Consider the following 27,537-nt stretch of genomic DNA (forward strand, 5'->3'; position numbering starts at 1 on the left):
ACTATGGCTACCCTAGGCACGTGCCACTCAACCTGTTATTGTGCTGCTCTCGTTTAGCCAGGTAATAACAACACAACAACGTTATCCTCCTACAATTTTTCTGACCGAAAATTCGAACCCTGTTCGGCTTTTTTGAACACTCAGTTCAAGTATATGCCCCATAAGGACCAGGTCATTTCACCTCGACAAGTGTGGTCAGTTGAACTGGTGGAGCTGGATTGGCGTTGGAAAGACACTGCGTAAGATGGATAATTTTGACAAGACCTTTGTAGAGAATGGAATTACAGAAAACCTTACAAGCAAGACTGTTTATGTGTATAATCCGATGAGTTGCGATTTCGCCATGAACCATCACACGGTAAAACACAAGGAAAGAACAGCAACCCAGAATCACATTGGCAGGGCGCACACTTGCATCCCTAGCTGCCATACTAAGGGCGCTCAAGGCCCGACTGCATATCATCGAATAGTTTTTCCACGGCTTCTTTGTCGGGTGTCGCGCCTATTTCCAGGTCCGCCTGGGCCCAAACCCGGTGGCTGTCTTGGTTTGCAAATTATCTCAGAGTTGGATTATCGGCGTTTTTATTATCTGGAATTTATATCGCTTTTATCGCTTTCCATCCTTCTCGTAGGTCTCTCCATGGTCAAGACGGCCGCCGATGCTGGTGTCATTATTGCCGCTTTGCGTAGGGGCCGCTCGGGTGCCGGCAATGCCCTCTCCTGTCGCAATCTTGGTCACCCGGGAAGGGGCGGCAAACACCCAGTTCCGGATCCGTTTAAGGGAGTTAGCTACTTGAGGGCTCATACTGTCGGACGGCAATGATTTAATAGGTTTGATATTCTCTGCTGGTGTACTGTGAGGCAATCACGACGGTTCTTAGCACGCGAAGTATATCGGGAGCACCGTCTCACTTACCAAGAATGGGGTTTCATAGGTGGATGGATGATGAATGGACAACCAGGACTGACGTCTGGAGAGCACCCCTTCAATGTACCTCACAGCGCAACCCCTCACGATGGTCAAAGTGCATTCACTGCATGCCCTCACTTCCCACCTATCATCCCGACTGCTCCATTGACACTTCAAGGCCTGGCCAGCCCAACCAATCGCATCTTACGCCTTGCCACCAAAAACAGGCATTCACCATTCAGATAGTATCCTGGCAGCACCAAACATGAGAGATCTCGATCCCAGTAAAACGGGAATGAACCAAGAGTTAACGAGCCTCTACATCAGCAGCTTAGAGATCACATTTGTCCGCTCATCCAACCAACTATCTTGATCCCAAAGAGATATAATCTTCGCATCAACTGCTGAATGGCCACTCTTCCTCCCATGCCTTCTCTTCATTTTTGTTTCGGGCGAATTCTCGTATGATGAATTCCTTGGCCTGACATAGAGCATCCTTGGCCTCCTCATACTGCTCTGGCCTCACAATGCCTTGCTCCGGAAACAAATCTCCAAGGCTGTCCTTGATGCACTGCATTGCTTGCATACCAAGTAATGATCCATTCATATCTCTTTTAATCTCTGCTTTTTCTTCATCAGAAAAGTAGAACGGGTACGGACAATCTTTGCGTTCTGAGGTCACAACGCCAGGAGGGTCAGCCCATGTGCCCTCTAATTCAACAATCCGAGCAAGGTAGATCGCTTCGCCATCGATCAGTAAATTTCGAGCAAGGAGTAGGAGGTCAAAGTTAGGACTTTCTCTGTATTCTAGCACGCGGTGTAGCCGTGGGTTTCTTTTATAGACAAATGTTCTGTATAATGAAGATAAGGCTTGCTTGTTATATAGAGCTTTGGCTTCCTTTTGAGCTTCAATGTTCAGCTTGAGTAAATCCTCGGGCAACTTAGGCCTTTCGAGACCATGAAGTTGGGGGCCGTCGTAATCCAGAAGGTGAGGCTGGCGTGCATGATGAAATAACGGAGCTAACTCAGTGGATTGCCAGTCAATGATTCCGACGATTTCTGTAGGGGATTTAGGGTCCACAAAGATGTTTTCGCCGTGAAGATCATCGTGCCAGAGACATGATGATGTTATAGATCGGTCAACTGGACAGAGATATTTGATCATGGTGAGATAGAGCTCTAGAGCTTTGAGTTTCCTTGCCCTTGTGGGCCGGTACGTCCCTGGACCATACAACGCAATTGGTGATTTGGGTAAATTCGGGAGCGCTTTCACACAGGTGATCTCTTGACGGCCTATTGCTGTAAGGTACTCTACCACTGTCGACCCTATGTTCTCTTAGTCTGAGGGTGTCACAACTCATAATGGAGGGACTTACATGGTCCACGGTCAAATTGAACAGTACTCCTCCCATGATCAACTCTCTCCCTGCCCGTGGATGGCCCAATGGCAAATCTCTCATCCAATAGTGTGACCCCTCCTTTTTCGTAAGACATATTTTGATGCCTAATTCCATCAAGGTCTTGCGTAAAGTACAGGCCACCAAAGTGATCAAATGAAATAGACATCCACTCTTCTTGGTACCGAGCAATAGTTTTTACTACTTCAAGGCGGTCTCCGATTTCCATGCGAGGCCAGACTGAATCTAGCGGCACGCCGGGAACCTTCTCCATAATGATATATTCCGCGCCTACAGAATTTGGCCTCGAGTTCCATGAATATACTTGGGGAACAGGAGTTTTGCATACGCTGCGCACCTATCAACAATAAATCAACAGGGACTCAATAGTTGGTGTGAAGCATAGGTACATACAAATTCCATTGTCGCTACTTCACTGGCAGTAGTAAGGTGAGGAAGGCCAGCATTAGGATTAGGAATCTTTGCCACGGCTTGCATGCCATTGTCCAGAGTAAGTAGGAAAGCTTTATTGTACATGCCATCAAGGTACTTCTCGATGTTGAGGCAAGATTTGGCACCAACAGCCGCCGCCCCAACATGGGCTAACTCTTTAACGTCAAAGTGGATGTATCGCTGCGCCATTTCATGAGCTTCATTTTGAATGAATCGGTCACGCGTATAACGAAAAAACTCATGGTCCGGACTCAGTGCTGTATCAGATTAACACCGCTGAACTGCATGTTTTCAGTAGTAGCAAACTCACACGATAAGGGGGAGTAGCAGGCCAGCGAGCGACCCGCAGACATAGTGCGGAATGTAGTCTGGCAGACTCGGAAACGAGGTACATAGTGTCGACTGATAATGTGAAAAGTTTCAAGGATTTCTTTGACCATCAGTGACAGATTCTGGCATCAAGATCGATTTTTGCTCTGATCGCAATGTTAGGTGGCTCGGCTATCTGAAGTAAGGTGGACTGTAACTGATAAATGTTCAAAATTTACAAGATGGGAAGCAGGAGAAAACATATGCTGGCGGTGTTGATGGAAGGGAAAATTATTGACCCATGCTGTATATATTGATTCCGTTAGGCCACTGGGAGCTCTCTCACACCAGCGCCATGCAGGTAGTAGAGGGCAACAGATTCTTTGTGTATCACGTGTTTGATCAGATGCAGGAAAACGGCGACAGAAAAGATTTACCGCCCTCTCTAAATTTTCATTTCTTTTCTGAGCCGAACAGAGGGATGAAACATCCCCTTCCAAGATAATCAACGCGAGATCTGGCTGTGACTCTGGGAGCAATTTGCTAGTGCCTGCACTGACAATATAGCTATCTGCGCATTTTAGAAATTGCAGACGGGTGTAGATCCAGTAACTAGACGACGTTAAAGGCACTTGCGTCAAGCTGGAAACAATGTCGAGCTGAACCGTGTACTCGATCTTGACAGAACGGTTTTCAAACTCGTCAGTGATAGATGGATAAACCCGAAAAGATGATAGCTCACTGTTGGCCAGACTAGTACTGTCCTGTGATAGTGTATTTTTTGTGTCAAGAGCCTCCACTTATCCCATGCAAAGCAAACGCAGCGCTAGCAATTTCATTCCTCCGATCCAGGAGTGGTTGGCGCCATAATGTGGCGCTTGCCTTGACAGCTGGCACAGTAGCCTGACCATTGGACGAATAAAAAAGGGATGATGGAAAGGCGCAGATCATGCTCGGCCCTTCGAGGGAGGGGAATGTTCGCATAGGTATCGAGGCGGGCCTTCTGAGGGATTTAATTAAGGTACTGTGCGTTGAATGCGATGTGAATGAAATAAATGCGTGGCTACATAGCTACAAGTGTCATGTATCGTACATCAGGTTGGAGCGGTTGGGCCCTCGCGGCTTGAAATAGAGGGGACAAGTTGTACAGGAGAAAAAAAGAAAGAGAAGCAACAAGAAAGAAAACACCAATAACTATAGGATAAACCACCCAATTCCCAAAAGAACGCCCCAACAACCCTTCCCATAAATAATACAAAAGATTGCATCTAGAATGAGTATTTAAACCCCATCCGGCCCCGTTGCTTTCAAGCGAAAATGATAACACAAAAATACAGAACAAAAATACACACTTTATCCAAGTAGGACGAAAAAAAGGGAAGATTCCCCAAAGGTAAAAAAAAGCATAAAAGATCAGGATCCACGGGCTATGGTTCCCTTGAAAATCTAGCCTCTCAGCACAGTAAACCATTACTTACTGGAGGATTCTTTATATGTCTATTATAAACCCTAAGCGCCTTGGAGAAATGCAAACACACTAAGTGGGGATTTGGATGGCGGTGAAAAATGATTAAAGAGGAGGTATTGACATGCTGCCCGTTTGGATGAGGTATTATCGAAGCAGTTTTGCGAGAGAAAGACTGCAGATCTGACGACGAGTGGGTGGGTATTGAATTGGAGAGTATTCATGCTGTGGCACCAAAGAGCCGCAGGAGCACTTCATACCTAAGGTTTGGGTGAGAATGTTAGCAGAAAATGAAACAGATGGGCTTGGGACTTGGAAGAACAAAAAGAGCAAACTGCAATGCAGCGAAAGTGGGTGGTTGCCCAAAACTCACATTCCAAACATGATAGCAGCGCTCGGTACAACTCGTAGTAGGTGAGGCGTTAAACCCCCATACAGGCCTGCAATGCCCTCCTCTTTGAAGATCAGCCGGAAGCACTGGACCAACCCGGTATACTTCATCTGCGCCTTGCCCCCCGAAACTGATACCGTGGGAGCCAACCGCAGCCTGGTGCGTACAACTTCGTGAGGATACGTGGCGGCAGCAGCGAAGAACTTAGCGAAACCCGCGGCAAACAGTTTCCCTACCCAGACCTCAACATCATCGACCAAACTCGGTACATGCGTCGGATCAGCAAGCAAGCGCGCCTCCCTTGCAGCGAGTATCCTTTTCATCTGCTCATACATCACCCACTGGACCGTGCTCTCGGTGACTCCGAGATACGATGCGGAAAGTCCACGATAGAGCCCTCGAATTCCTTCGTGGCGCACAGTCTGTTTGATGCAGTCCCAGCTGTTTTTGTACTGGCGCCCTCTGCCAGGTACGTTGGAAGCATTGGCCTTGTCGAGTTGCAGCCGCGTCTTAACTAGCCAGATTGGATTTGTGGCTGTTCCTGTCGCAATACCAGCCATCGCCGCGGCTGTCAAGTGAATACCCACCGGCGAAGTGGCCGGGTCATACTCGAAATACTCGTTTAATAGACGTTTGCCATTTCCGTAGGCATAGAAGCTGATCGCCCTCGCTGGGACTACGCCTACTAAGTTGGGTCCTAGGCCTTTGAACAAGCCTCGCCATCCCTCATGGACATGAATCGACCTAAGCATTTGAAGAGTTTCCGTGAAATGTAGTAGAGCGCTCCGGGGGAGGGTTAGGATGGATGTTGATTGAGGTAGGGGGTGTGCGTGGCGTAGCGCACGGAGTTGGGCTTGGTAGAAGTCTGATTGAAGACGCGTTCTTAGGACATCGAGTGGACTGGTAACAGTAGCCGCAGTCATCCCGCCGATCCTATTTAGGGTTGGGTTAACAACTTCCATTTTCGATATTGACATTAAAATAATCTGAGTATTTACTAAAACGGAGTCTGATATTCACATACCCTCCGGCCACGAAGTGAGCCCAAGATCTCGCATCCGGCTTTTCCGTTGGTCGAGGAGAAACTCCCACATCATCAGTTTCCCCCTGCTGTATCATTATAGACTGTCGCGAACCTTGCTTCTCATTTTCAATGCGAGCGCGCCTCGTAGGATCCTGGGAATGTGAGGAGTACATGGTGAGGGGAGGTTCGGAATTATCGCTCACAAATCAAATGATTTGCATCGAGGACACCGTGAAGAAAACAGAAAAGGACACAAGAAATAAAAAAGAAATTAGAAATACGAAAACTCCTGCGTTATCATGGTAGGGAGAATGTTCTCTCAATATCAGTGAAATGCTTCCATTGATCATCGTTATCGACCTGAGTTTTTTTATTACACTCGTTCTCTATTGGGCCGCTCTATTGGTTACGCCGCCCCGATCAGGTTCCTTGCACGTGACTATTCCAGTTATGTTGTAAATTTCCTATCACGGACTAGTGTACCGCACATACCGTTATGTTGCACTCTATATCGGAATTTCATTATTCCGAGAAGCTCAAGTGAGAAATAAGATCCTTGTCATCTGGTGTCAGATTCCGATGGGAGACAGCGGGGAAGTGTGGAAAACCCGGTTGCTATACAACGTATCTTGTGGAATTATCATCTAAACATGTTGGCCTGTAGGGTTTCATGACTCGAGGCTATAGGAGATCCACTTTACTTGTTTGTGGATTGGATGAACGTGAGTGAAGTCACCCCTGAATGCTACTAGTATCAGTCGCGAATGAACGGAATCGCAAAATCCAGATACCAAAGTTGGCCACGGCACATCATGGTAAGATAACGAAATGCCCCTCCCTGCCGAAGAAGTGAAATCTGAGGAAGTACGAATAGCTCCATTGATTGACAAAAAAAAAAGAAAAATTAATTTCCTAATATGCCCGGCATCTATTGTTGCGCTGATTGATATCGTCGTATATCGTATGTAGAGCCCGCGCTCCTCCACGCCGCCCAGTGCAATGCGCTATTTCACTGTGACATGTAGTAGGAAAAGTAGTCATAAAAGGGCAAAAAACAGGATCCCAAACCCATACAACACGGATAATTGATTTTTGTTTTTTTTTTAGATAGTCGTCTCGTATGCAACAGGTGTAATTGTCTCTGGCATATTCCCCTCAGTGCTTACTGTTCTTGCCTCCCGGGGTCCGATTGGTTGTCTCTTTAGATGGATGTGGATACCCTCCTCCTTGGCCTTCCGTCTTTTGACAGCGTTCTCCTTGACTCGCCGGAGGAACTCTTCTCTGGATCGGGAGTGGGAAACATGCTCGATGCGGACGTTGACGCGCTTCTCCATATATCTGTTTCCGACGCGCTTGTAGATGATGACGCCAACGGCGGACTTTGTCACGTTGTAGACAACACCGGTCTTGCCGTGGTAGACCTTGAATGGCATACTATAAGATGTACCACCAAATGTATCAGCGCCGAGAGTTTTATGAGTAGACAAAGGGCCTCTTCATAACAGCGATCGACTACGCAGCAATCGGCCACGATTCGAGGTTTAGGACGTAATTGGTACTGACCCCTGTTGAACTGCTCCGTTGACTTTGATATCCACGATGTCACCAACCCTATACCTGGAGTCAGATCCAAATCTCTCAAATCTAAACCCGACAAGAGTATATCATTCCATACCGGTAAACTCTCATATAAGTGGAAAGAGGGATAACGCCGTGCTTCTTGTAGTCGCGGGAGAAGGCATACTACAAAATATCAAATTCTCATGTCAGAAACGCATCGATTGCGAATGGAGCAATGGAAAAGAACACAACATACCCGAGTGCCAGATCTCAGACCGTGAGAGTGACCCATCTTGACGGATATGAGGTAGTCAGATGGCGATGGCGATTGTCGATGTCGAGATTGCTTCCTACTGACCGACTGAAGTGAAGCTTGTCGTCGTTGGGGGGGTGGTTGGTTTTTTCGCTTAGCCGGACCGTGTGCGGGTTCAACCCTAATTCTGACCAAAACAAGTAATCGCCCACGCAATGTCTAAGCGAGCTCCATTCAGCATCAAATATTCAAGCATCATTCTTTTGCTCCTCTCGTTTTCAACTCGACAACGACAACGACAATCCCCTCTCTACTAACCTCGACAAACCGGATCGTGCAGCCGTATCGTCAATCATGGCTCCGTGAGTTTTGGAATACTTAACTCGTGCGGGATAAAATGGGCGATTCTCTAATTGTTAAAATGTTTTTAGGCGCTCCTACTCCAAGACCTACAAGGTCCCTCGTCGTCGTATGTACTGGCTAACTATCCTTGAAGATATATCAGTATACTGACTATTGTGTTTTCTTTCTGTGTAGCATACGAGTCGGCACGTCTGTTAGTATCCTCAGGCCACTGAGCAGTAGCTTGTCTCTGCTTATGTCGTTGTGTCAGATATCCTAACATGATTCCCTCGCTAGTGACTCCGAATTGGAAATTATTGGCAAATATGGCCTCCGCAACAAGCGCGAAGTCTGGCGTGTTCAGCTTACCTTGTCCAAGATTCGACGTGCTGCTCGGTATGGAGAACCTCACTCAGACACTTCAGCAAAGATTATTATATCGCATTAGGAACCACTGCTAATACGGGTTTGCCTGGTATATAGTGAGCTCCTCACTCTTGACGAGAAAGATCCTAAGCGCCTGTTCGAGGGTAACGCCTTGATTCGCCGTCTTGTCCGTGTTGGTGTGCTCGACGAGTCCCGCATGAAGCTCGATTACGTCTTGGCTCTCAAGGTCGAGGATTTCTTGGAGCGCCGTCTCCAGACCCAGGTGTACCAGCTCGGTTTGGCAAAGTCTATCCATCACGCTCGTGTCCTCATCAAGCAGCGCCACATCCGGTATGTGTAGAATCATGGAGTCTACTCCATTCAACCCCATCCATGGTATTGTGGTTCGCGCTCTGACCGACGCTTTTTAACGTTTTACAGTGTTGGAAAGCAAATTGTCAATGTCCCTTCTTTTGTCGTCCGTCTCGACTCTCAGAAGCACATTGATTTTGCTCTTACCTCGCCGTTCGGTGGCGGACGCCATGGCCGTGTCCGCAGAAAGAAGAACAAGGCTGGTGAGAAGGGAGATGAAGAAGAGGAGGAAGAGGACGAGGAGTAGATGTGTGCGCGAAGTTGATTATGAAAGGGAGGAGCTTTTTGCTATCTGGCATACCCTGATGTATGATCTTAGACGAGTTGCAAAATTATTTGACGGCAATACAAAAAAGCTAGCCTTTCAACCATTTAACGTGAAATATGAATTCAATGACTCCTGATTTAATAAATTTAGCAGTTGCTCTGCTCAAATTAACAGCCCATAACGCCATTCAAACTTTGTGAGAATAACCACCCAAAAATAAAATAAATTCTGCTTCACACTTATCCCTCAACTCCCACTAAATCTTTCAAGCCCTTCTCCGCGCCTCTATACCACCTTCCCATTTCTTCCAGCCCATCACTCTCACCTTCCTGCTTCTTTCTCTGAGCTTCCTTAGCCTGTGCCACACTCTCAATCTTCTTCTTTTCCAGTCTCGCCAATTCTCTCTCCATCGCGTCAGCTTCCCTTGTACTCCGTGGCAGTGACGAGTTGACCGAGGCCAGTTGACGGTCTAGGGCAGCTAATTCCACTTCCCGCTCCGCAATGAGTTCAAGAGTGGCTGGTAACGATAGTGTCTGAGAAGAAGACAGAGCAGAGCCAGACTGGTACGCGTGTGGGCCATGGGATGCCGCTTCGCGTAGCGTAGATATCGTGGTTTCGAGGGCTTCTATTGAGGCGGGGAGATCTGATAACTGTGTCATCTGGAGCTGGACTTTCTTATATCCTAAAATCGGGAGAAAGGAGGCGTCAATAAAAGAGCTTTACGAAACAATCAATGCTGACGAAGGAAAGTGTTGCTTTACGCGTAGCCAGCGCCCTCCCCATTTTCTCCATCTCCTCAATCATTAGTCTAACTTCTTCCTTCCGCCGTTGTAGCTCTTCCTTCACTTTCGCCAACTCCGCCTCGAGCTCAATATTTTCATGATGGCCAACAACGAGAGGCGGGTCACCGACAATAGAGCGCAGAAATTTTTCCTTCGTGACTTGCTCGATGTATGAGAAGCGGAGTTTCGAGAAAAGTTCCTAAATTCCACGGTATATAATATACTCAGTCAGATTGTGGGGTTACTTTGGCTTCAATTGCACATGCCAAAATGCCGAGTGGGGGTACCCACGCACCTTGTAATGGGTTAGATCCTCTTCTAATGACGAGGGCGTGGGATTGTAAAACGCATCTGTTGATACGTCCGAACGCCGATTGGATGGCGACTGTGTTGAACTGGCTGTGTCTGTTGTAGTAGAGATGGGTTCGCTGATTTTGACAATTGAGAGGTGAGTGTCGGGCGCTATTTGCTTGAGCGCGGCCAGCGCTTCCGAGGGAGAGGCGGAAGCCATGCTATCTCGAGTCGTTTCCGAAAACAAATAAGTAATATATAGAGCGAAGCGATTTTTACCTCATCAATGCCGTGAAGGATCAGGCAATGGGAGGTTCCTGCGGGCGAAAGTAACAACTCGCAATCAAATTATTCCGCGGCAGCTCCCGTTATCAGCAAGTGCCCCTCGACTCGGAGGCATTTAAACATAGATGTTTGTCCTGTTTGCATCCGCCCGTCGGCATGAACCAACTCCGCATACATGACTGAAGGCAAGGCTCTGTCTGACTCGATTTCTCCCTACATCCCTCATGGGACGGCACAGGCGATATATATCTTCGCACTCGAGCTTCTTCTCTCATACATGGCGTGCCCGTTGACATAATGTCTAAATCGAAGGAGGCGGGCTCCGTGAAAGCCCCGGACCTCAACGATGACGAATATGTGGCCCAACTCCTTGCGAAGGATGCGCGTGATAGTTCCCTACGATATTCTGCTATAGGAATGAGTGCTTTTGCCCCACTAAAAAGGTATGTGTGTTTTTTGTTTTAAACTACTTTATACAGATCTGTGTCATTGTCTGACTGGCGTGGAATGTCCGTTGACTCTAGGCCGTCCGCGCGAGTCCCAAAACCAAATACTCGATTTTTGAAGAATATACTTCGAGAAACGGACATCCATAATGCGAGTCTTAAAAAAAAGGAGGAGGAAGAGGCCCGTGGGAGAATGAGGGCATTGCGACATGAGAATGGGCGTTCGTCTGGCTCGAAGCAGGAGCGCGATCTGCATAACGTGAATGCGGCGAAGCGACGAAGGGTTGAAGCTACCTTAGACCAAAAATATGAACGTGAAGATTGCTCTAAAAGACAAAATGGAAAAGATGAGGGGAATCGACATACTTCGCGTGACCGGGAGAGAGAACGAGGGAGGGAAAAGAGAAGCGATCAGAGAATGAGGGGAAGGCGATACGATGAGAACAGCGATGATGATGATAAGCCCGGGAGACGCACGTCGTCGAAATCGAGACACCATAAGAGGGAGGATAACCGGCCCCACCGAATTCCACCAGTAGCCGGCGGCATGCAGAACATGCTCATTCCCCAGAAAAGCACAGGGCAAGTGATAATTCTCGTGAACGTCGCTCTCACGGTAGAAGGCGCCGTCACTGTGAGTCAGGCTCTCCACCACGACCTCGACGTTACTCACTTGAACACTCCAATTCCCGAAAAGGGAGGCTCAAAGATCTAAATGAATCACATGATGAACATCCCCGAACCGGCACAGACTGTACAGCTACTCCATTGCGAGACAAACTACCTGCTGCAAATGGGGGAAAGTCTCCAACACATCGTCAAACTTCAACGCACCACGGCGGTCCCGACTCCGTATCTCCGTCGCGAAAGCTTGATACCATAGACCCATCAGATTCAGATCCAGGTTCAGATTCAGATCCTCTAGAAAGCCTCATTGGCCCACTTCCACCCCCTGCTGAAAACGAAGCTCCACCGCTCCGGTCTCGTGGTAGAGGTGCGTATAAGAACAAAAGCAACATCGATGCCCACTTCGCATCTGGTTACGACCCGCTCCTCGATGTCCAACCAGATGACGACGATGGGGATGGCTATGGTAACACGACCAACCCCAAAAATCACATCCGACGAAGGCCGGTGGCTGGCCTGGCGAGGGCAGAGGACGATGACTGGGACATGGCTCTTGAGGCGTTGCGGGATCGTGCTTTGTGGAGGCGGAAGGGTGCAGATCGGCTTCGTGAAGCTGGGTTTGATGAAGGGATTATTGAGAAATGGGCTAGTAATAGGGCGTTTGTGGGGTTGGATGGTGGTGCCAATGGCGTGGGGCACAGAGATATTGGCCGCGATAGGGATAGGGATGTGGAGGATGTGAGGTGGGTGAAACAGGGAGAAAAGAGGGAGTGGGATCGTGGGAAAGTTTTGACGGATGACGGGCGCGTTGATGTTAGGCCTGAGTGGTAGTTTTTGCAATTCTGCGAAACGACTATCGGGCGTTTTAACTGGTGGAAGAGCGGATTTGGCCATAGCCATAACTTTGGCATATTGTTGTTTTTTATTTCTTTTTGGATGTTGTCATCATATTGCTAGCTTTGTCCACCCTGTCTTCGTATATCATCCTCATTATTGCACTTGCAGCCGTGGTTACATGAATTGCTGATAGATGCTATTCGCATGAGTTATATACGGCACAGACTTACCTGGATACCTGGATATATCATCCCCAGGTTGTTTCGGTCGTACGAGATGTATGTCCGACCTTTAGTCTCCATGCATCTCGTTCGTTTGACTCAATAAACCACTCCACCCACCGTGTGTCCCCTTCCCCAGGGCTGGCGCACTTTTGTCCCGTCACCTCTACCATCCCTCATGGGCTCCCTCCATATCTTATCGCATGAATTCACTATAATAGACCACATAACTCACCTCTCACATAATCATCAATCATCCCAAATGGGGCGTCTTCTCCACTTTCTCCATTTTGACAACAAACCACCAAAGCTGTCCATGACATCAGTCCCTCGCAAGTAGATTAGGCCATCTGTCGTATGTGGCTGCAGCTGTTATTCTAACGTTGTGTAAAACAACTTCAGACGGACCAAACAAGAATAACAAACGAATGCCACCCTGATCAAGGCCATGTATATCATGTTTTATATTTCTGGCCGTTGCTATGCGCTCTTTAGGTGCCGCATTTCGTACATGTACGTAGTCGCAAGCACTATCGCTCACCCCCAAGCCCCATAGTACCATCTTTCCGCTTTTTACCCATATTAATGCACAGAGTGTAGCTGGACTCGGCTGGAGGGATGTATATGCAAAGAGCTGATTCTGGCAGTATAGCTAGAATGGGAGAGCGCACAAGGGATTGGAGATGAGTGTGACAAATGGGAGGGAAACGTTGATGATGGGTGCGCTCCTCCTCTGGATGTAAGAGATTGATGGATTAAGTTGGCTCAATCACGTTTGTATTATTAAAAGTTAATGTATTAGGCTATGTATGTATGTGGATATGGATGTGGATGGGTGCGTGTGCGGGTGTGTATATGCAGATAATTGTATATGCGGTACTATTTGTGCGTTTAACTTCTTGGTGTTCATTTTCGTGGATATCTCTCTAGAAATTGAGGGGATGGGATTGGGAGTGGGAAAAGACACAAAATACATGTAATATATTCTTTTTTCATTGTTGTATACGGGGTAGAAAGGTGAAACCGGGTAAAACTTGATAAGGAAAATATAATGGAAATTAAATTTTGGGACACAAACAGGAAATGCTGCTGGAAAGGGGGTTTAGTGGGAGGTACGCAGGATTGCGCAGGATTGCGCTGGGGTATAAAAAGTATTAAACATAACTTGGGGCGAAAGGGAACAGGAGAGAAAGGAAAGGCCAGGCAATGGAGCAGAAACAAAAATGTCAAGACATGGTGATTATAGAGAGAAAAAAAGCATAAAGACACCAACACACACCCTAGGGAACAGGAAAATCATCTAGTTCTTGAAGCGCATTCTATCCGTTCGGTGGCAGAGGCCAACGATTTTTTTTATCACCATCCTTATCCTGATAAATACCCGCGTACCCGAGATATATATTCTCTCCGTCTCCGGGAGTTTAATTTCGTGCGTTCCATCGGTCCCTCTTGTAAGGTCATTGCATTTTTCAGTCTGTTGCTTAGAGCAAGAGAGGGATATAAAAATAGACAGATTTCGAAAGGAGGGCGGGGAAATCATCGGATGTAACTTCGTAAACTGTTCCAAATACCCAACCAGTGCAATCTTCAATCGAATAGTGGACGTCTAGGTAGGTATGGACTCAAGGAATTTATCATTTACGATCCACCAGTTGGATACCATGTGTTCGAAAGTAAGGTTCAAACAACGGGGTGAGGGCGTAGAGTTCTTCCAACGTTTACGATAGTTGGAAAAAAAAATCTTAGGTGAGAGTTTAGAGATTCAATGTCCAAATTCGAGTTGTTCGCCCATTCATCGTGATTATTTAAGTCATGACTCATGAGGAAGGATTGACAATCCTTCCGTATGTCATCTCTCAAAATTTTAGCTAATATCCTCCTGTGATCCGTCTCCTGTCAGATGACCGCTGCGATAATTCATAGAGGATGTCATTAGATAACAACAATAAACGCCGGGTTTTCACGCTCTCGTCCTCCGTCGGTACCAGAAGCGTGCGGTGTCGGAATCCAACGGAATTTGTGCTTGTTCCATAGCTGTAAAGAGGCGCAATAACGATCCTAGAGGTTGAGGAGAGGCAAATTCTGGTGGCCTTGTACCTATTACCGTGCCTCCTTGGTTGCCAATAGTCTCAGCATCCGGGACAGTAACTCCTAGGGTTTCGTTCAGTGTATCAAGGTGTACTTCGCTCGCAAATTCCACCAGGCTCCCGAGTAATCTAACCCAATGTATTAATATCTCAGGATCTACCACCAAGTTGCTTGGAAGGCGGAATTGGATCGTTTTTTGTTTCGACTGTGCTGGCTGTGGAGGAGCAGGATACCCATTGGGCTGATTTGTGGCTGAGCTTGGCTCTTCCGTAGGATCTAGGAGCGAAGAGAAATCGTATTTGAAGTAAAAGTGGCTGTTCGGTTGACGAAATTCAGGAAGACTTGGGTTCATTGCATTAACGAGCGACCGCATATCGGGGCATGTGTTCAGGAGATGAGAAGCTAACATGTCAGAAGGACATGAATGGGGGAGATTTGGAGGGAGAAAGTGTGGGCTTTTAAGGGGCGTTAACCATCGCTTCTATCATCTTGTGTTAATCTATAAAGTATGAAAAATGGTCATCGATGAGGGAGGAAATTATGACTTACGGGGTTGTTTTGATGAGCAGGGAAGGTATGCAGGCGGAGCATTCTGTCCACTTCAGGCTCGTATACCAGTAAAATCATGGCAAGGTTGCGGATGGTGTGAAAAGGAAAACCCGCGTTGGGATTTGTGCCGTTTCCTATGTGTACATTGAGACTCGTACTAGGATTGTACTCAGTGTACATGATTCCGTACCGCACGATAGGGTTATAGTGCTCTGATCTTTGTGAGAATACCCGTTGGAAATCAGCTTCCCACCCTGGCCCGTGAATGAAGTATGTCGGGGAGATGATTTTAATGGATTGAGTTACGTCTGGGTATGTGTCAGCAAAAAACGTATTTCGACCATGAACGTCATGAAAACATGTCAACCGCGTCGTCTTCCCCTCCACGGAAGGAGTAAACAAAGCAAATGCGGAAAAACGGCACTGCTCACATTCGTCAAACCATTCTGGGTTATTGGGATATATTGTATGATCTGTAGTTAAGGTCCAGCATTGATGATCGCCGCTCTGGTCGGGTTCATCATCGGAATCAGAAATGACCCTAACAGGGGACCATTGTCCTTTGGGGCCCTGAGGTTGAACTCGATCAAGACGTGCTGCCAAAACGTGTGCCAAAGTGTCCCCGGGATACGTGCTAAAAGAGGTGGCCTTCATCGCAGTAAACAAATTGGCCTCCACCATGACCGATAGAGCCATATTGTCCCGATCTTTTCGTGCCATATTCTGAAGGATTAAGGTGAAAATTCGGCGAACAGTGTCAGGGTTCGACAAATAGTCATTATAAAGGAGCCAGAAATATATTTTATTGAAGGCAAGTTGCTTCTAAGTGAAAACCCATAGAACGTTGTTGATTATAAGCATTGACGTGTTTATCGTACCAATGCTTCCGGAGGGTGCGAGAACGGAATATGCAAGAAACTGATTTAGGTCGGGAGAAGAAAGGTATATGAATTGTGCATCGCGAGGCAGCGAGTTTTCAGGCAACTAGCTGTATTATTGTTTTATTTCGGACAGTGGGCTGATTCAAAACCCAAGGAGCCTAGATTTTTCGCACTGTTATTCAACGTTTTTTCATTCAGCTAAACTGCGGTCGCGATATCAACCAAACACCAAGCCTGGATACTGCCCACGATGCCGTTCGCAGAGAACAAAAGACTATGAAGATGGATAGTTTTTTTTTTCTTTCTTTTTCGCTTCCTTCCTTCTTTTCTTTTTCCTTCTTTATTTCCCCCTCGTTCAGAAATGGAGAAGGGAGGGGAAATCAAAAGGAAGAAGATATAGTGGAACAAGTGGGAGGAAACGGGTTTAGGAATATAGAACGAAAAAAAAAATAATAATAATAATAATAATACCAAAGAAAAGGGAGAGGGAGAGATCATCGCAAGTAAGCCCACCTTGTCGATGAAGATGCGCACGTACAGGCAGAGAGTATTCTTTCACACAGTGAGCTTCTGGAATACAAGACGGGATCTCGCAGGGTCTAGCCTTCCATCACGTTTGGTCGCTGAATTGCAGCCCGATGGCCATTGGGAAAACCGCTCTCGCTTCAAAGGAATTGATTGAAGTCAGGTCGGGTCGGGTAGGGATGTAGCATGGACAAGTCAGAGAAAAAACAGACCCAACCCTCAGCCAGGTCTCCGAAATGCGCGGCAAAGGGCAGATTTTGTGCTGGCAAATTGCTGTTGACGGGATTGATCGCGCGACCTTTGGAGAGGACGGAGTTCACCTTCTTTATTTTTCTGCTTTTTTGTTCCCTTATTTACTTTTTTCTTTTTCTTTTCTTTTTTTCTTACTTTTTCATTATTTTTCCTTCAAATTTCTTTTTTCTGCCCTTCGTAACACAAGGCTACCCAGCACTGAAAAACTGCAGCACGGAGCAGGGCTGTGGATGTGATTAATCGAATTGTGCGAGGATATAACAGCACTAATATACTGACAACTGACCTAAGGGAAGGGTTCCGAGTCTCATCTGCCAGATGCGGACCCAAGAGGAAATAGAGCGGGCCTGTAAAAGACAAGACAGAGGAGTTGCATCGAGAATAACGAACGCGGACGGAGAAGGGTGTGTATGATGTGGAAGAACTAAAAACTGGGACTCTGTTGGACATTGAGGATGTCAAGCCGTAACAAGTGATTCCCACGTCGGAAAAGCGGGGAGACGGTCTAGAACAGAAATGTTCAAGTTGATTTCTTCTGATTTGACTGGCCAGCGAAACCTCCTGCATATCATTCTTATTGCATGGAACTCGACCAGCCCAGTCAAGGGCCCCAAGGGAGCAGCGAGCCCTTGTAAGGCACGCACAGAGGTGCCGGGTTGCCAAGGGAGCCGTGGCAGGCTTTGGGGGCATTGGGGCCCTTGAGATCATGGCGTGGTGCTTTTGCTGTTCTTCTTTCCTTTTTTTTTTTTCCCTTGTACTTGTCTTGGGGAGCTTGCTTGGAAGCCACTAAGCAGTTTAGCTTCGTGTTGGATGAATCCGGACCACCCACATTGCGCTAATCTTCGTCTTTGCATAATATTATTATCGCCTTCCACGGCCCACAGGTGCCCAGGAGGCTTTTTGGCCTCCTAGGCAATGGCTAAACAAATGATAACAGACTGTTCAGATCTTCCTATGGAGAAAGAAAAGACCTTGACAGGTGCAGACGAGGACAATGACGAGAATCAATTCATACTCCTAGAGCCACTTTCATAGCGCAGACATCCACTGACTCACTTTCTCGCAAGACCCACAATCCTCCACTTACTCGTATTATGAGAGGCAATCATACATCCTCAAATATTTCACAGTAGTAAAGGCACAGGGAGTAATGGTTGCGGATTCAAAACGGTGCTTGAGCCTCGATTTGATCTGGCTGTGATCGGGTCCCTCGGTTTCGGATTGGTCAGCCTGAGCCTCAGCGGATGCGACAATGCCCCGTGCCGCCAAACCGCAATCCCGCATAACACCACCCAAACGTATCGAGCGTTGAAAAATTAAGAATTGGTTAATATAGCCCCGAATCCGCCCAGCTCGGCAGTGACACTACCTAAACTCCCCATCAGCGCTTCCGGATTCCCGACCAGGCGCAGCTAAAACAACCTTAACAACCCAAACTTCTCCCGTTCATGAGCCTGCAATAGGCTGAGACACCGCACAGTCCAACCACCTCTCCCAGCTACCTTCCGTGCGCTCCATCCGCCCAAAACCAAGCATAATAGCCAATCTCTCTAGTCGCCAATCTCTAATCCTGTTCACTTTATCGGCTATTATTTATAATGACAGACCAGTTTGCCTTTTTCTACCCTTCGCCGCTTGAGGGCTATGAAAACCTTCCCCCTCTTCCAGAGTATGTGTAGGACAGCAAAAGCATCTGGCAACCGCAGCATCACAGTTCGTTTTTCTGATGCTTCGATATTGGGCTAGGGAACGCAATGAAGATGGGAAGTCGTTCAGGAACCCGCAGCATGGGATCCTGAGCAAGGCATACGAGGAATTCCCAGACCCACTGGAGAAAGGCCATCGGGGTGGCTTCGATATTCACATCTACCACTACCAGGTTGGTCTGCTGCTGCTGCCTCTGCTGTTGCCTTTGCATGCTCGATGTTTGGATGTTACGTATTTTTCCACACGACGTCGTCCTTGACACAACGACATGCATCGAATTCAGTGCAAAATAACACATAAAACAGAACAACCCAGACCAGGTCAACTTTGCCAAAGCGCTTTGGCAACGGATACGTCATGAATGTAATCCACAAGCCTTTCCTCCAGCCATTGCGTTACCTATCTTTGTTCTCGATTTCCATCCCGAAGATGAAATAGACCTGAGAGGATAAATGCATGCCGGATGTGAACTGCAACGGTAGCATATGATATCTCCATTTCGAGAATCAATTCAATCAATCATCCCCACTTTCTTACTTTTATTGAACTTAACTGCGCAATACTCACGAACACATCCGCCGGCATAGTTCCCGAACTTCGCATCTATTCCTTCTTCGACCGGCCCATTGGACCTCATACAGTCGCGATGTTCGAAGTCAACCTTTTTACTCCAGCGCAATTTGGGGCTTTTGTCCCGTGGCTTATCATAAACCGTGGCCCGCTGAGCGCCCTGATCCATCCCAATACGGGGGATGAGCGGGAGGAGGAGCGAAACCATACACAACGAGCCACATGGATGGGCGAGCGTATACCCCTGGACCTGCGCGTGTTCAAGCTCATGCGAGAGAAGCAAGGGCCCTGAAGAAGACGAAGAAGAAGGAGGCATGGGCAACTTTTCGACAATTTTTTCCTTTCAGGACGAATGATGTAATGGTCAGGTTAGCTTGGCTTTCACGGTTATTGTTTGTTTATCCACCCAGTTCCGGGAAAAAATGGCGCCATCACTGTACCAGTTATTAAGCTCCTCAGTGAGGTGGTTGATCGTATTTTGTTTTCTTTGGGGGGCCATAAATTATGCAAACCTCTTTGTTTCATTATCATTGTCAGCTCATGTATGGGACATGCGGGTTCCCGAGATGATCTTCATGCAAAAAAAATATGGAAAAACGCCTCCACGGCTGTGAACACAAGACACAAATGTGCAGGTGGTAACACACTACGCAGCAGGTTTTGCTTGACATACGGATCATGGAGGGGCCCTAGATGAATATGGCACTACATCCATACATACATACATAAACTACGACAAGGTCCGTCGTTCTGCTGCTGTGTGATGGTACCCATTCTTTTTTTCTCATATGATCATACTCCCAGCTACATCCGGCAGCGGATGCTGGAAAACTCTCAGCTGAGAGATTTGGCAAGATCGTTTTTTTTTTTATTTTCGCTCGCGGTTTTTGTTACATGGCATAACATGGCATAGCATGGCACGGTAAGACATGGCATGGCGTTATCATATCTATTGAAACTTCGAATTCATCTCCAGCTCAACTGTGCGTTTGGATCAGCCGCCGGCTCCACCGGGTTGTTTTCTTTTATACATCTTGACTTGGTTACGTACGTACCTACCTACACATGTCTATGAATAACATAGGTGGTACATGTACCTGGACGTATTTTGCTTCTTTCTTAAGCGATGATATGATATGCATGGCCCTCCAACCTCTCTTGATATCCAGCTTTCCCCTCTCCCCGCTCTGTTGGAGTGCCACATGGACAAGGTATATGTACTGTACATTGCACATAATGGCTAACTTGCCTCAATATGACAACAGGTGTTAGCCGCTGATGCTTGTTTTCTGCCTTTCGCGGGTGGCTTTTGAACTTCATATCTCAGCTTCCGCGCGGCGCGCAACCCCGCTTCCCCAAACCCCGGGCTCTCCCTCGCTTTATTCCCCATATTAGTTTTTGCATATATGTATCTATCTAGTGTAGAACGGTTTCTGATACGGGGATGCACAAGATACGGTCCGCACATCATGCGCGTAGTTCATGCATGATATAATATATCCACCATTGCATAAGTGTATGCAGCTAGAGTACTCTGTATGTTAGCTGGACTATGCCTGGTGGTGACGATCTCTTGTTTCTGCTGCAGATTTACCGAATTGTGGAGGATAAAAAAAACAGGAGGGTCCTTAATAGTATATATCTGGTCTGCGTCTAGTATCAACTCAACAAGGAACATGATTTGACAGTTGGGTCTCCTCGATCACGACACGCACTACATCACAGCCATATGGCGGATTTCAGCCAACGTAGATATGTTGTCTTGTTGAGTTATGTATTTTTACTTAATTATTATTACTATTGCTATTACGTGGATGCATATAATTGCCGAGAAAATCGAAGCAATTAAATTATACTTTACATCCGGGATTTAATTCTATGGCGCCATGAGCTGGCGATAAGGTTTAGCCACCCATCATCCTTCTTCCAACTTCCAAAACTTCTGCTGCAAGCTTCACTGGGTGGTAGCTCAAAGCTGCTGACTCGACTTGACCCTTTCCAGTTTGGTCTGGGTTGCTTGTTCTTCCAAATTTTGAGTTGTTCAGGGGAGGCCATGGGATTGGCCAAGTCAAATGGGTGTGGTTTGTGTGGTGGTGAGTGACTGTTATTGTTGTTATTGTCATATGGAGAGAAATGAAAAATACAATGCCTGCTATGAAAATATCTATATGTTTTTTTCTTGGGAGACCTTATGTCTCTATGATATGCCATATAGATCGGTAGCTTGAGGGTGGCGGACTCGTTATTGATATCCCCCGGCTGCTATAGAGGCCCTTGAAAGTCCGATAGTTCTGATAGTTAGCAGCAAAACGGTTTTCCGTTCGGCGTTTTAGTCAACCAGTTGGTATTTGATCCCCAGCGCAGCGAGGTACAGGAGCAGTACATAAATGGTCACCATGGGAATGCTCTACAGGGTGTGGCATAGGACTTGCTTGGATGGGGTGAGGATGACCCTATCCCGTGCCATCGCCCGAGCAATGAGCAATGGCAAACCCGATATAATGTGGTACATTCCACTTCGCCCTCGTTACTAGGTATATTGGATACCTGAGATAACTCCCTCCATTATCGTTGCTGGCGTTCCTCTACATCTACAGTTGATATCAGCACAATACGAGTTCAAGTTAAGATACTTGATGTACAACTACAGAACCTGGCATTAAGGCGCTGCTATCTGTTGCACACGTCCTACATTTTTTTTCCCCAGAGTGGAGAGAGTGAGAGAGACGTCTTGGAACAGATCGCGAGATTACCATAGGTTGGAGAAGAAGAAAGGAAAACGATTGAGCAAAAGGTCCTCAAAGAATAACTTTCCCGCCGACTCAATAAGCTACCTGGAAAGGGTTGGCAAGATGTGGATCTCGCATCGAACTCTCTCGATGTTGGTGGCATCGCTCCTGATTCAGTGTCTCAGATTCGTCCTGTTGGTCGATGCGACTTGCCTAGCGCAATACGACGGTATCCCGGACTTCGTTCTTAAATATGGTTGGTCTTTTTCGGTTTTTTTTTATACCTTATTGCGCCGTTGATTTGTATGGGTCTTGCATTCAATAAATGAAAATGCCGCCAGAAAGAAAATGACAGTGGACATCCCATTCATTTCTTCTAACCAAAGTATCGTGCTAAACCTATCACCATGTAGGCCCCATTATCTACCTGCACAGCGAAGACCAATACATGCCCTCCGCTTTTGCGACGTTACTTGAAAACTCAAAGCCCACAGTCAACTATACACCTGTCGCTGATGTACCTTCGCCCCTGACGCTCGACAATCTTGATTCGCTGAATAGCCTGGGCGGCAAGGATGTCTTCCTTACCACGAACGAGGGTATCAGAGCACTTCCGGAGTGGTTCAGTGGCACCAGACCTGACAAGGCTGGAAAGACTGTAGACGCTGTCTCGTCCATCATCGTTGTGAGAGACCATGGCGATGGAAAGATGGTTGATGCTTTTTATTTTTATTATTACGGGTAAACTTTCAAGTTTTCATTTCCTCTTTCGTCGTCTAGACAGAAAGGCTTGTGGGAATTTGTCAATTGACGATAGCATTAGGTATAACCAAGGAAACACGGTCATCGGAATCCAATTCGGCAATCATGTCGGGGACTGGTAAGCAATTTTCTTTTTCTAGATGGCTGGACGAACCTCTTGTATTTTTTTTTTTTTTTTTTTTTTTGAACAGAATCGGGGGGAATGACGTGCCTGATACAAAATTGTGTTTCATAGGGAACACAACATGATTCGTTTCGAAAATGGCGAGCCACAGGCTGTCTGGTATAGCCAGCATGCGGGCGGTGAGGCATTCACCTATCAAGCTACGGAGAAGCAGGGTCTTCGTCCAGTCGGATATAGCGCGAATGGATCGCATGCTGTCTATGCAACTCCTGGGTAAGTTTCATTCCCTTACTCCTGCAGATTGAGGCCAAGATACGCCAAGCGATAGGACATCCAGGTTCCCTGAGACCCGGGAAATCTCTCTTCATATCTCTTTTTGTGTGTGCGCGTATGTATGCAAAGTCGGAGGGATTGTCTTTTGAGATAAACTGAATAAAATGAATTAAAAAAAAATAGAAAAAATAGAAAAAATAGAAAATAAATCTAACAAACCCTAGGACCCACGACCACACGATCCCAGGTTTCAACCTACCAGGCGGCCTCCTTGAAGACGAAACGGACAAAGGCGTCCTATGGGACCCGATCCTGAGCATGTATGCATACAGCTACAACAACGCCACGGAGAAGTTCAAACCGTACGATGCAAGCACGCCCACGAACTATCTGTACTTCGACGGAAGGTGGGGTGACGAACAACTTCCCGATGATGCGGAGGGGCAGATAGTCCTGTTTGGACAGCGTAAGTATGTGTCTGCGCCTGATGGGGTGAAGTTCAAAGGACTGGTGAGGGAGAAGGTTTGTCCTGGGAATGGGGAATGTATGATTTGGGACGGGTTGAGGGTGAAGAGGGGTATGGAGGTTGGAGGTGGCTGAGTCAGGGCGTTGATATCCCTAGATCGGATAACAAGTGATCAGTGGTTAATTCTGAGGAGAGTGTTTTGATTGTTCAAGTTGTTTCCCCTTCCTGTCATGATCAAATCTGACAGTACTGGTGGAAGATTGATGCGAGGCACTTCACTTATTTTTCGGGAATATATGAATAACATGTCTAGCAAATAGAAATACATAGAATACATATCCAATAAATGATAATGACGATGATGAGATATCTTGATATTAGAATCCAGCCACTGGTTGTAGGTGGTACGCTAGGTATATCAAAGCCCGCGTGAAAACTCACTATCCCCGCTCGCCCCTAGGGCGGCGGCGAGAGATGCTGGATGTTACTGTATATATAGATAGATGCGTCTTAGCTCTCTCATTCTCTCCTTTTTCCCTTCAAGTTCAGTGACTGAAGCCTTTCTTTCCCTTATCTCGTATAGTACATTCGCCCATCATCTTCTCGATGGCCGACGAGGGAGCGCGGGAAGCTGCTCTTGATGGAGGATCCCTTCATATTGCAGAGTCGTGTATATAATGTACAGCAACCACGCATGCTGGAATATTCGAGCATCGTTATTTGTTCCCACCCAGATATCACTCCCCGGCACTTTCAAGGCAGAGCGGACTCAATTGGCTTGTGAGCTTGTTTTCGCGGAACAAAAATGGGAAATCATCGACGGATGAAGGATAGTATTCTGTCCTTTATCCTTTTACTACACTTTTCCGCATTTCTTTTTTTTCTCTTTCATATTTTTTGGGGCATTTTCCTCTTCAGTTGATTGTTGCCAGACTTTCTCTGGGATATACCATTTAATGATAAATGATAATGAAGCTTCGTGGTTTCATGATACTTTTTTTGTATTTTGTCTTCATTTCCCCCTTTTCTCACCATCAAAGAGCAGTTTAACATCCTCCATTGCAACCTTTTTTGTATGCAGATCCACAATTACCTCTCCCATCTTTCATGACGAGAAATGGTGAGTGGATCGGCTCACCCCAGAAATCACAGCATGTTCTCCACCACATGGAAGATCTGAAACGTGTTTCAACTTTCGGCGGGAAACCCCTTCAGCGTGGCGGCAATGGTGAACCAGCTCAAAAGGGATCAAATACAACCAACACTTGAATCAACTATAAAGAGATCTCAATATTTGGTTGGGATTTACCGTTCTCCAAACGAATGCTTGGGAACACCAGATATGTATATGATGATAAATCTGCCACCGCTTGACTTGACCCTCCAAAGGATATGGAGATGGGTTTAGCGCCTTGATCTAACTCCTATACTCTGTTCCTTTGGCACAAAATTTAGAGTTTATTGCGCTTCAGTATTTGAGATTTTAGTTGTGAGTTCCTGGTAATGTGCAAAGAGTTTTGCACATGGCTGAACACTCCTACCACCTACTGATGATAATGTTACGTATAGAAGAAATACACGCGAATAGGAAAGATACTCTCATGATATTATTGATAATATAGCTGGAAGCCCATAATCATTATGCCGTGGAGTTTACTGACAAGCACCTTCATGATATCTACTCCACTCCCGCAGTGGACTCTAGAGAGTTTTGAGCCACTCTCACCTCATCGGAAAGTAGACATTCATCATACCTAGATTAACGAAGGAGGCACATTTCAGGTGTGTAGAACTCTTTTAAGGGTGATGCTTAAAGTTTAGATTTATGCAAGTAAAATGCACGTAAAAAACAAGAGGCACCACCGGACATTGCTAATGACCGCTTGCAAAAAGACAACCGTCTTTGGTGCTGGATGACTTGAATGTGGCTTTACAAAGGTTGAACATGATTTTGACGGCGGATAAAGATGACATATGCCTCAAGAAACGGGTTTTCTTTTGTATATGTATACTCTTTCGATCAAAAAACTACAGAGTGTACATTGAGTTTCAATTGTAACAGATTCTAAATTGAATGCCTTAGAGGAGCATTTATTCTGAAGAGAGCTTGAAGATATTCATAAGCCCTGCGATCAGCAGCTGGGTAAGTGCTCATACTCTAAATATGATGTCAGGCTGTGAAGGCACCCACCGCCTATCCATGGATACGCTCTTCCCACGTACCAGTTATGGGAATGTTTTTATCTCTCATCAATATCTCTATTGAACCGAAATACGTCATGTTTGAAGAAGTTGGTCCCAGCTTTTTAGCCACGAACCCTCATTCTCCATCTAGACCCAGCGATCACCCAGCTCAACATGAGGCTAGAGATTGGGGATATGGCCTGACAAGTACGATTAAACCAATACCTCAAGAGCATTCAGACATTCGGCTTGGAGCTGGGGTTTTTCAACCATTTGCTCGACTCTCGTTGCTTCTGGTTCAGGCGGTGATGAACCTGGTTCCAATTTTTGGTCCCATTTTTTTTTGGTGTTTTGCCCTTATCTTAAAAACCACCAGATTAACCAACGCACATTTGGTGATGGAAGGGTTAGTCAAGGGGGAAAGCGGTTTGACAAGTATGCAAATGTTATCACCGTCGGGCAGATGGTTGAAAATATATGCACCATGTCGTTGTCCAGACGGATGCCAGCCAGCATCGGTATCTGGCCGAAAACTGCTCCCCGCCCTCCAAAAAAACTCGTTTCAAAACAAACTAAACACGGAAGCTTGTTTGCTTGACAAGCATACAAAACAAAGATTTGATTTGATTTGCTTCCAACAGCGCATCTTGACAAGCTATCATATTCCTCGGATGGGGCGCTTAGATCCTTTTTCGATGAAATCCGGGGTGCTTCCAAATTCCACGGTCGAAGTCTTTAACCGGAGGGCCATATATCCAGCACAGTTTATCACTGTGCTGATTTGAGGCATCTCGAACCGTCGGGGCAGACAGTAAACGCTGCGTGTCTTGGCGAAATTATGTCCCAGCTTCACGTCTGTATCGAACGAAAACAGACCTGTATGGTGGAAATCCGTAATCATCGCCTTCCTGTGCACGCGCGCATTGCGTACCGTACCGTGTCAGACGTGCGGAGAAATAAATAGGAGATAAAACGGAGATTTTGTGGCTGTAACGTCAAGCGCGGATACATGTGTAAAGTATATTACGCGTATCGTATTTACTAGTTACCCCTGAATCCGCGCCGGATGGGTCCAGCTTTCGAACTTGGCTCCGCAAATGGTAAAGAAAGATCATGATGGCAGAGGAAACAGGAGAATAGGAGAAGAGAGCGAGGAAAAGAGAACAGAGAAAAGAAAAGAAGATCGTGTTACAATAATCAATGACTATAGTTTGTTTGAGAAGGTGGTGCAACAGCGGACAAAACACTCGCGGGCCAAGCTTCAATATAAAATATAACCAAAATTACATATTCATCAAAATAACAAAGGGGTAAAGTAAGTTAGCCGCGGTAATTTCATGACATTCGCCGTCTGCTCCATCGTCAACTTCAACTTCATCTTCATCCTCTCATTCATCATTCCCAACCTTTCTTTTCTCCGCGTTCTAATTCTCTTCTCTTATTCGTTTCTTCTAGCCTTTGCTGGGCTCACCAACCCTGGGAGTTAGGCTCGGTTGGCGCTCTCGCAGTTGTTAGTCCCTGTTGGTCTCCTGTGGCTTAAGGGGCTCTCCTGTTTCCTCCTCCACTCTTCACCCAAATCCAACTCGACCTGACAGGGACGCTATCCCTCTCCCACCATTTGTTCCTTTCATTATTCATTTCGCTCCGCTCTTTTGTTGTATCCTATTGCTCCGCCGTCTGCCTTGTTATCCGGTGGTCGACAAACCAACAATCGACGTAACGGATTTCTGGAGCTCTTCTTTTCAAGGCTGGTCTACTTTTACTGACAATCGCTTGCTGGGCTTGTGGATGTCGTCGCCTCCCACCTTTTGATTTATACCCCAAATAC

The 27,537-nt window shown here is 46.5% G+C and overlaps 12 protein-coding genes across 12 annotated transcripts; 5 read left to right on the forward strand and 7 right to left on the reverse strand.

Annotated features, from left to right (window-relative positions):
* Nucleotides 1-607: 607 nt before the first annotated feature.
* Nucleotides 608-933, reverse strand: HCBG_04441 (uncharacterized protein; the record flags this gene model as incomplete). The annotated part of the gene is made up of 2 exons (XM_045431490.1): nucleotides 608-854; nucleotides 917-933. 2 exons carry the CDS (start codon nucleotides 931-933, stop codon nucleotides 608-610), a joined length of 264 nt encoding a protein of 87 aa, XP_045288043.1.
* Nucleotides 934-1,307: 374 nt separating this feature from the next.
* HCBG_04442 (phosphotransferase enzyme family protein) lies at nucleotides 1,308-3,113 on the reverse strand (the record flags this gene model as incomplete). The annotated part of the gene is made up of 4 exons (XM_045431491.1): nucleotides 1,308-2,236; nucleotides 2,287-2,665; nucleotides 2,722-3,017; nucleotides 3,071-3,113. The coding sequence occupies 4 exons, from the start codon at nucleotides 3,111-3,113 to the stop codon at nucleotides 1,308-1,310; spliced, it is 1,647 nt and encodes a 548-aa protein (XP_045288044.1).
* Nucleotides 3,114-4,243: 1,130 nt separating this feature from the next.
* On the reverse strand, nucleotides 4,244-6,301 carry HCBG_04443 (mitochondrial carrier protein; the record flags this gene model as incomplete). The annotated part of the gene is made up of 3 exons (XM_045431492.1): nucleotides 4,244-4,794; nucleotides 4,908-5,858; nucleotides 5,950-6,301. 3 exons carry the CDS (start codon nucleotides 6,120-6,122, stop codon nucleotides 4,755-4,757), a joined length of 1,164 nt encoding a protein of 387 aa, XP_045288045.1.
* Nucleotides 6,302-6,657: 356 nt separating this feature from the next.
* Nucleotides 6,658-7,861, reverse strand: HCBG_04444 (ribosomal protein Srp1; the record flags this gene model as incomplete). The annotated part of the gene is made up of 4 exons (XM_045431493.1): nucleotides 6,658-7,383; nucleotides 7,513-7,560; nucleotides 7,625-7,692; nucleotides 7,766-7,861. 4 exons carry the CDS (start codon nucleotides 7,799-7,801, stop codon nucleotides 7,053-7,055), a joined length of 483 nt encoding a protein of 160 aa, XP_045288046.1.
* A 186-nt stretch (nucleotides 7,862-8,047) lies between these two features.
* On the forward strand, nucleotides 8,048-9,750 carry HCBG_04445 (40S ribosomal protein S9; the record flags this gene model as incomplete). The annotated part of the gene is made up of 6 exons (XM_045431494.1): nucleotides 8,048-8,124; nucleotides 8,194-8,231; nucleotides 8,300-8,318; nucleotides 8,402-8,500; nucleotides 8,588-8,821; nucleotides 8,912-9,750. 6 exons carry the CDS (start codon nucleotides 8,117-8,119, stop codon nucleotides 9,087-9,089), a joined length of 576 nt encoding a protein of 191 aa, XP_045288047.1.
* HCBG_04446 (uncharacterized protein) lies at nucleotides 9,205-10,403 on the reverse strand (the record flags this gene model as incomplete). The annotated part of the gene is made up of 3 exons (XM_045431495.1): nucleotides 9,205-9,792; nucleotides 9,872-10,091; nucleotides 10,188-10,403. The coding sequence occupies 3 exons, from the start codon at nucleotides 10,401-10,403 to the stop codon at nucleotides 9,350-9,352; spliced, it is 879 nt and encodes a 292-aa protein (XP_045288048.1).
* A 362-nt stretch (nucleotides 10,404-10,765) lies between these two features.
* On the forward strand, nucleotides 10,766-12,372 carry HCBG_04447 (uncharacterized protein; the record flags this gene model as incomplete). The annotated part of the gene is made up of 3 exons (XM_045431496.1): nucleotides 10,766-10,911; nucleotides 10,993-11,552; nucleotides 11,612-12,372. 3 exons carry the CDS (start codon nucleotides 10,766-10,768, stop codon nucleotides 12,370-12,372), a joined length of 1,467 nt encoding a protein of 488 aa, XP_045288049.1.
* A 2,187-nt stretch (nucleotides 12,373-14,559) lies between these two features.
* On the reverse strand, nucleotides 14,560-16,776 carry HCBG_04448 (uncharacterized protein; the record flags this gene model as incomplete). Its single annotated transcript, XM_045431497.1, has 4 exons — nucleotides 14,560-15,168; nucleotides 15,237-15,544; nucleotides 15,668-16,275; nucleotides 16,656-16,776. The coding sequence occupies 3 exons, from the start codon at nucleotides 15,954-15,956 to the stop codon at nucleotides 14,560-14,562; spliced, it is 1,206 nt and encodes a 401-aa protein (XP_045288050.1).
* Nucleotides 16,777-18,449: 1,673 nt separating this feature from the next.
* HCBG_04449 (uncharacterized protein) lies at nucleotides 18,450-19,957 on the forward strand (the record flags this gene model as incomplete). Its single annotated transcript, XM_045431498.1, has 2 exons — nucleotides 18,450-18,773; nucleotides 18,907-19,957. 2 exons carry the CDS (start codon nucleotides 18,621-18,623, stop codon nucleotides 19,051-19,053), a joined length of 300 nt encoding a protein of 99 aa, XP_045288051.1.
* A 454-nt stretch (nucleotides 19,958-20,411) lies between these two features.
* On the reverse strand, nucleotides 20,412-21,226 carry HCBG_04450 (uncharacterized protein; the record flags this gene model as incomplete). Its single annotated transcript, XM_045431499.1, has 3 exons — nucleotides 20,412-20,548; nucleotides 20,676-20,695; nucleotides 21,033-21,226. 3 exons carry the CDS (start codon nucleotides 21,224-21,226, stop codon nucleotides 20,412-20,414), a joined length of 351 nt encoding a protein of 116 aa, XP_045288052.1.
* A 797-nt stretch (nucleotides 21,227-22,023) lies between these two features.
* On the forward strand, nucleotides 22,024-23,659 carry HCBG_04451 (uncharacterized protein; the record flags this gene model as incomplete). Its single annotated transcript, XM_045431500.1, has 5 exons — nucleotides 22,024-22,156; nucleotides 22,314-22,641; nucleotides 22,724-22,780; nucleotides 22,898-23,059; nucleotides 23,284-23,659. 5 exons carry the CDS (start codon nucleotides 22,024-22,026, stop codon nucleotides 23,657-23,659), a joined length of 1,056 nt encoding a protein of 351 aa, XP_045288053.1.
* Nucleotides 23,660-25,166: 1,507 nt separating this feature from the next.
* HCBG_04452 (uncharacterized protein) lies at nucleotides 25,167-26,307 on the forward strand (the record flags this gene model as incomplete). Its single annotated transcript, XM_045431501.1, has 4 exons — nucleotides 25,167-25,262; nucleotides 25,609-25,668; nucleotides 25,700-26,014; nucleotides 26,086-26,307. 4 exons carry the CDS (start codon nucleotides 25,167-25,169, stop codon nucleotides 26,305-26,307), a joined length of 693 nt encoding a protein of 230 aa, XP_045288054.1.
* Nucleotides 26,308-27,537: the final 1,230 nt, after the last annotated feature.

This window comes from Histoplasma capsulatum (assembly GCF_000150115.1).
Source record: "Histoplasma capsulatum G186AR genomic scaffold supercont2.5, whole genome shotgun sequence".
Lineage (NCBI taxonomy): Eukaryota > Fungi > Ascomycota > Eurotiomycetes > Onygenales > Ajellomycetaceae > Histoplasma > Histoplasma capsulatum.